Source organism: Heliangelus exortis, chromosome 1 (assembly GCF_036169615.1).
Source record: "Heliangelus exortis chromosome 1, bHelExo1.hap1, whole genome shotgun sequence".
In the NCBI taxonomy this organism is placed as follows: domain Eukaryota; kingdom Metazoa; phylum Chordata; class Aves; order Apodiformes; family Trochilidae; genus Heliangelus; species Heliangelus exortis.
This window is the reverse complement of record NC_092422.1, coordinates 193,574,379-193,581,083: the sequence shown is the minus strand read 5'-3', so window position 1 is coordinate 193,581,083 and position 6,705 is coordinate 193,574,379. Positions and strand designations below refer to the sequence as shown.

General features: G+C 45.9%; 1 protein-coding gene across 3 annotated transcripts in view; it reads right to left on the bottom strand.

Moving 5' to 3' along the window:
• Positions 1 to 873: 873 nt before the first annotated feature.
• SFMBT2 (Scm like with four mbt domains 2) overlaps positions 874 to 6,705 on the bottom strand; it is a 121,762-nt gene continuing 115,930 nt past the window's right edge. For 2 of the 3 annotated variants that reach the window (XM_071734194.1, XM_071734195.1), the window contains 2 exons: positions 5,704 to 5,832; positions 3,444 to 3,679 (listed from right to left, as the gene is read on the bottom strand). In XM_071734194.1, the coding sequence (XP_071590295.1) occupies positions 3,539 to 3,679; positions 5,704 to 5,832 (270 nt within the window). In that variant the 3' untranslated portion in view covers positions 3,444 to 3,538. Of the gene's footprint in view, positions 3,680 to 5,703; positions 5,833 to 6,705 lie in introns of all 3 variants that reach the window. The other variant, XM_071734192.1, reaches the window with a different exon arrangement.

The following is a 6,705-nucleotide window of genomic DNA, read 5'->3' as shown; positions in this document are numbered from 1 at the left end:
AACTCTGCCAAATTCATTTTTGTGCCCTGAAAAGATCAAGGCAGGATTTTCAGGTTACCAAATGTTGATTAAGGGAGCTTTGGTTTGCCTGCAAAGAGCTGAGATGGTGTTTGATCCACACCACACACTACAAAATGTTTAAGGCTAAAGCCAAGGAATGGTGACTTTCCAGTTCAAGGTAAATTAGTTGATTACCCAGAGTGAAATATTAATGGGTTTTAGATGTCCAACTTTTAGAATTGTTGTAAATCCCATCAGACACTCAAATACCTCTGACAGTGTGGGTCAGGCCATCCCAGCTAGGTCATGGATCTGCTTGATGCTTCACTGGGGACAGGGTGTGTAACCATCTGCCCTGATTTCAGTGGTTACTGAGGGCACACAGAATTTCCAGATTTTCTGCACCCTTCAAAACCAAACTATCAAGGCTATTGCATATGGTTAACCCAGTGGAGCTGGAGACCCTGAAATACTTCTCAGAGCTAAGGGGCCATCATGCCTCTGAGAGGTAGAAAAAGCCAGGGTTTGGTCAATCTGGCACTGAGAAAAAAAAGCCATGAGTGGGGATGAGAGCTGAGATTTTGTAGCTGGAAAGGAAAGAAGAGGTCGAAACTCAAGAGAGGTTTTTTGTTTTTTTTTTTTCTAGGTGAGCAAACAGAATCCATGACAGCAGGAGGAAGGTGGGACAACCAGCCAGGGAATTATGGACATTCCCATAGCTTAATGCAATAATCCAGTTTCAGAGACTGGTGCTGTGGGCCTGCAGACCAGGAATTGGCTGATTTTGTCAAGGTAAGTGCTGAGGGGGCTGGAAAGGAAACAAAAGAGCCGGCGCAAGTTAAAATTAAATTCTTTTTTTTTGGTTGGTTGGTTGTTTTGTTTAATATGTGAGCCTTAAATATGATTTGACTTCCCTGAACAGTAAGTAAAAACGCCCACATGCTGGGCTCAATGCTTCACCCATCACCTGCTTGCCCAGCATCAGGGTTGGTTGATCTCAGCCTGCATCTACCTACTCCCCAACTCTGCCTCCCTTTTAGCTGCCATAGGAATATCTACAGTTATCAGGTTGATGGAGAAAGCAATGATGTTCTTGCAACATGTCCCAGAAAGTGTTCAATGTCTCTGACAAATCCCAGGGGCCAGAAACTCCCAAACCAGAAAAGGGATGCTCAGAAGAAGACGGACATGATAAGCAGAGGATCAGGATTCTGCCTCCTTGAAATGTCCTCCTGTGGCAGTTCTCCTCTTTTTTGGGAGCCATCTCCAGCTGACAGGTCTTATACCAACCATAGGAGGGACAAGGCTGGTGAGGAGCCGGGAGAAGAACCCTCCTTGTTTTTCTCAGCTGTGCCCTCATTTTGCTGGCACAATCCCTTTAGCTTCAGAGATGAAACAAGGAACAAGGTTTTCAGGGGACCCTTAGAGGGATCTGAAGCATTTATCAAACCAGTTGTATGGACACTGCCTGCTGCTGCTGTCAGCAGGAGAGCCAGCCTAAAAACCAGTTTTTTGATGCCTGCACCACTACAGAACCTTATTCCTGGATTTCTGAGGAACAAAAGAAAATCCTATTTTGGAGAGGTGACTGCTTCTGTTCCAGCCAGTCAGTTAAAACTTGAACAACAAGATCACAGTTGAGAACAGATCCAGTCCTGCTGCAAAAAATGTCTGAAGTCTCAGGAGTTCAAAGGATCTGGTCCAGCCTGCAGTGGTTGCACCCATCATGTTCTTCAGAGGCAAATCAGGAAAGTTGCTGAAAGACAGACTAGAAAGTCCTCAGTGATACATGGCAAAGAAAGTCAATGCTTCTTGCCTACACATGCCCTAGGTGAGACAGATTTAGTCCACAGTATTTATTTCTGAGGCTCTCCTTCTTTAATCCAAAGAATTTAAGGAGTGATGAAGGAGAAAGCAGCAGCTGTAGCCTGGTCTTTATCATTAGGTTCTTCTGAGCCCACAGCAGGATTATCTGATCCAAGTTTGCTTTCACCACGTGGTAAATGCTTGAGGTGGAGGTTAATGTGGCCCTAAGCACAGCCTTCAGATTTGGGGCTAGAAATGGCGTTTTCTTTTTGAAGAGGCCTTCACTGAGTGGGCTTTGGCACCAGAGCATTTTAACAGGAGTCTCGTTATGGTCAGTGGTTTCCTACAAAATCAGCCTAAAACTCAGAACAAACCACTCAGCTTTCTGAAGGAAGGATTCACTTGCACCTTAAAGTTAAGAGCAGAATTCAGACTTGCTCCCAGTTTGTTTCCTGCTTTTGGAAGAGTTTTACATCACTGTGATGCCACCAACCTCTGCTGAGTTACAGCAAATTCAGGCTCAATACATGACTGATGGGGTCATATATCCCTGCAAAGTAAGTGGGAAATACTTCTACAAATATGACTGAGGCAAATTTAAGGTGTCCAACCCATTCCTTCACCCCCTCTGATGCTCACCCAGCTTGGCATGAAGCAAGCCTGCAATTTCACTGGCCAGGGTGGCACTGGGACAATCTGAGGGCTGTATTTAAATTGTGTTGGACCAGATTCTCAGCTGGTCTGGAGCACCACGGTGCAGACAGCCTGAAAACACTAATGCTTTTTATTCCCACCTAGCAGCCAAAGTCATGAAGGTGCAAATGAAACCAGCATTCATCCCTAGTCACACCATTAAATCAGAATAGCCTTTGTTTAATTTTCCAGTCCACAGGGGATCAGAGTCAGGCCTTTAGAGTGATTTGGATTTAAGAGGATGGGCTCTGTCTCTGGAAGCTTTCAAGCACATTCTTGTAGAAGAACACAGTAGTGCACAGATCCCATCACACTCAGCTCACTGTGCATGGCAGTGCAGCTCAGGATGGGACACCATGAACCAACCCTTGTTGCAGCCCTGCCAGTTACTGCAGTTTTGTCTGATACTGTACACAGACCATGGGACCTATTTTACAAGTCTCTCAGGATTAACAACCAGCATATGACTGGTACAACACTTTTTCCTGTTGTAAGACTGGAGAGGTGGGAGGAAAAAAGCCCATCGATCACTTGCAGTAAACCTCAGGTATTGCTACCAATGACCACACATTTCAATATGAAAGAAGTGTGTTAGAGCTGGTTGAAACAATTGTGTCCAAAATTGTGTCCAAAACTGACCTAGACAAACCATCACCATCCTTTAATGTCCCACCCTCCTCCTTGGGAATCCATCTGCCATTGGTAGCTTGTTTTAATGAATGCCAAACCATCCCTGCTGGCCTTGCACCACTGTGTAGCAGGTTGGCTCAGGAGGAAAGATGCCAGCAGTCTTTCAGTGTGCTTTAAAAGTACAGAAAAAATTATTTCCATTTTGTTGCTAGTTTTTTTGTTGTGTTTTTGTGTTGGTTTTTATTTCTTCTTCTTTTTTTCTTCCCTACAGATTAATTCCTCTTGCTTCCAATTCCACATGTTCTTGTAAAATAAAAGGGAGAGGGGGGAAAACGCCCCTTGAACAAGCTGAAATGTTGGAAAAGAGAGGGAACAAAAAGGAGAGCAGAAAGAAAATGGAGAAGTGCAGTCAGTTGGCATATTGTGCATAGAAAGCAACTTTTACTCGCTCGATCTGGTGGCAGAGTTTGATGGCTGGACCAAGCTTCAGCTCCATGCATTCCTGCACTGTGGGCAGTGTCAGCAACAGAAGGGCCTGGCCATCAATGTCCTGGGGAAGAAAAAGACAGGGAAAATGGTTGTGTTTGTGGACTCAGAAGGACAGAAAGCATAACCAGGTCTGGAGATGCAAGAAGAGAAGTTTGCTCCAAAAATTAAAGGTGGTTTTGCCCTCTGCCCTTTCTTCCTGCTTTTGTACTGTCCATCTCCTTCCTCTGGGATTCCTGATGCTTTTTCAGAATTTTTCTAGTGTGTCTTCATAGGCTCTCACCTTGGCCTCAGTTTGGGAAAAGCCTCCCAGCTGCTGAAATACTGGGTGACTTTCTGCAGAAGCTCTGCAGAGTCCATAGAGATCTGATGAGTCCCATTTTATGACTCTGGAACTAAAGCAAGAGGAAGGCTGCAGGAAGACCACCAGGAGAAGACACAAGATAGAGTGCCATGGAGAAACTGAAGCTAGTCCTATTGCCAAGTCATAGCCTTTTCCCATCCCTTCTGGCCCATGATCTGCTCAGCCCAGGTTTATGCCTGCCTTGCTCTATGTTGTGTCCTCTGGTCAACCAAGGACTTGTCTTGTTCCACATCAGCTGCTGAACAACAAAGACAGAAGGGCCTGGGCCACCTGAAGCCTTTGCAATTTCTGGTGTCCCAGAATTAGAGTGGCTGGCAGGAACCTCTGAAGGTCACATCCTTCCTTCAGGCACATTTATGCAGCAAACTCCATGAACTACCACCCCATGATGAAAGCCATTTTACCAGGGACTTCTCGTCTTGCCTTTATCACCCTCTTCTTAATTAGGAGCACACATCCTCTTTATTCTTTAATGGACTGAGAAGCAGACCAGCAGGCCACAAAACTGCTTTTTACCCCTTAGGGAGGATCAGAGCCTAAGTGCAGCAAAACCACTGCAATCCACAGGCAACATGAACTCCCCAGGATGTCCCTGTTTAGCACTAAACACCAGGAAGATTTGGACACCTTAAGCACTGATTTGTCCACAGCTCAAGTTCTTCCTTCAATGAAGCTTGATGGCATGGACCACTGCACCAGAGCTTCCTTGGAAATCATAAGGAAAAGCTCCAGTCATCTGTGCTTGATTAAAAGGTGCCATAAACCTCTTGGCAAAGGAGAGACAGGGTTGGCTTTCAGGCCCTGGCATCACTCCAGGCTGATTAACAAATGGTGGGAGCAGTGAAGCCAGCATCTCATCTCACTACAGAGTGTTTCAGCCTTGCTCTAGACTCCCACTTCAGCTTCTCCCAGACAAAGCTCTCCTCTGGGACACTTATTCATGGTGAAGAATCAGAGGTGTGTTCAGTGTGCAGCTGCCCATCCCACTGACTGCCATCAGCCATGGCCTAATTAACCACATTTGCTTCCTTCTAACTAGAATCAGCACTGCCCCTCACTTGGCTGTTACTTTTTAGCCAGGGTTTGGCTGCTTTTTATATAAAATTCCCACGATCACACTGACCTGAGATGAAGCTCCTCCAAACCCATCTGCTTCATGGAGAGATGCTTGGCATCTCCTAAAATTAGGTGACAGATCTACAGAGGGGCAGAGATGGGTAAGGTAGGTGTCTACATCCTCATAGGATCTATGTGTTAGTAACAAAATTCAGGCAGCCAGTTTTGGGTTCAAGTAGCAGCTTTCTGCTTTCCAGGCCAATATTTTAAAACAGGGTGGAAGCCATGTGGCCAAGAGAGACAGCTTGCTAGGCACCAAACAGCCACCATTTCTTGGTACCCTGAGGTGCCTGTGTGACACCAGCATGGTATTGTGGACCTTGGCATGACCACAAAAAGGCTAAAAACCTTCTGCTTTTCACAAGCACCCCAGATAAGAGTGCTTCTGGTCTGAGGACCTGGCAAAGCTCTGATTCAAGTTTCCAAGGTTTGGCCTGCCTTGTCAAAATTTATGCTACAGCTTGACCTGAGGGGATCTGAACTCTCATAATGATCTCCTTGTCAATGCCCTGGACCCAGCTAGCAAGGTGGCATGTGTTGCTCTTCCTTTTTTTTGTGTGATATGAATGAAGCACCACAGACACAAAGAGTTAGATGAAGATGTCTACCTGCTCCTGAAATATTTTGGCAAGGGGTGCACAGTCGGTCAGTTTAATAAACCTCACGACATCAGTCACAGTCCACTCCAATGGATTACTGTCCAGGATGAGCTTCTCTTCCTCTTCTTGCTTGATTTCCTACACACACACACACAAAAATAAAAATCAACAAAACCAAGAGATCTCGTAAACTACCATGCATGGAGAGCCAGGGCAGGGATGTCCTTCTCTGGTGAAGAAGTCCTTGGCACTGAAGGTTAATTTCACAGAATCACAGAATGTTTAGGTTGGAAGAGACCCCCAAGATCACCCAGTCCAACCTATGACTAACACCATAATCAACTACTAAACCGTGTCCTTAAGGACCAGGTCCAAATGTCTTTTAAATGTCTCTAGGGATGGTGACTCCACCATTCCAATGCCTGCCAACCCTCTCAGTGAAAAAATATTTCTTAACATCCAGCCTAAACCTCCCCTGGCACAGCTTCCATTCACTCCCTCTGGTCCTATCACAATTTACCAAGGAGAAAAGGCTGTTTCCCTTCTTGCTCCAACCTCGAGGTGGTTGAGAGCTCTAAGGTCTCCTCTCAGCCTCCTCTTCTCCAGACTAAAAAAACCCCAGCTCCTCAGTTGGTCTTCACAGGACTTGTGCTCCAGGCCCTTCAGGAGCTTTCTTGCCCTTCTCTGGACACTCTCCAGCACTTCTATGTCCCTCTTACAGTGAGGTGCCCAGAACTGAACACAGGACTCAAGATGCAGCCTCACCAGAGCTGAATACAGAGGGATGATCTCCCTATTCCTGCTGGCCACTGAGTTCCTAACATAAGCCAGGATGCCATTGGCCTTCTTGGCCACCTGTGCACACTGCTGACTCATATTAGGTCCACTAATACCCCCAGGTCCCTTTCCAACTTCCAGCTCTCTAACTACACCAAGTCTGTAGCTCACCATGGGGTTGTTACGATCCAGGTGCAAGACATTTGGCCTTGTTAAACCTCATACAATTAACCT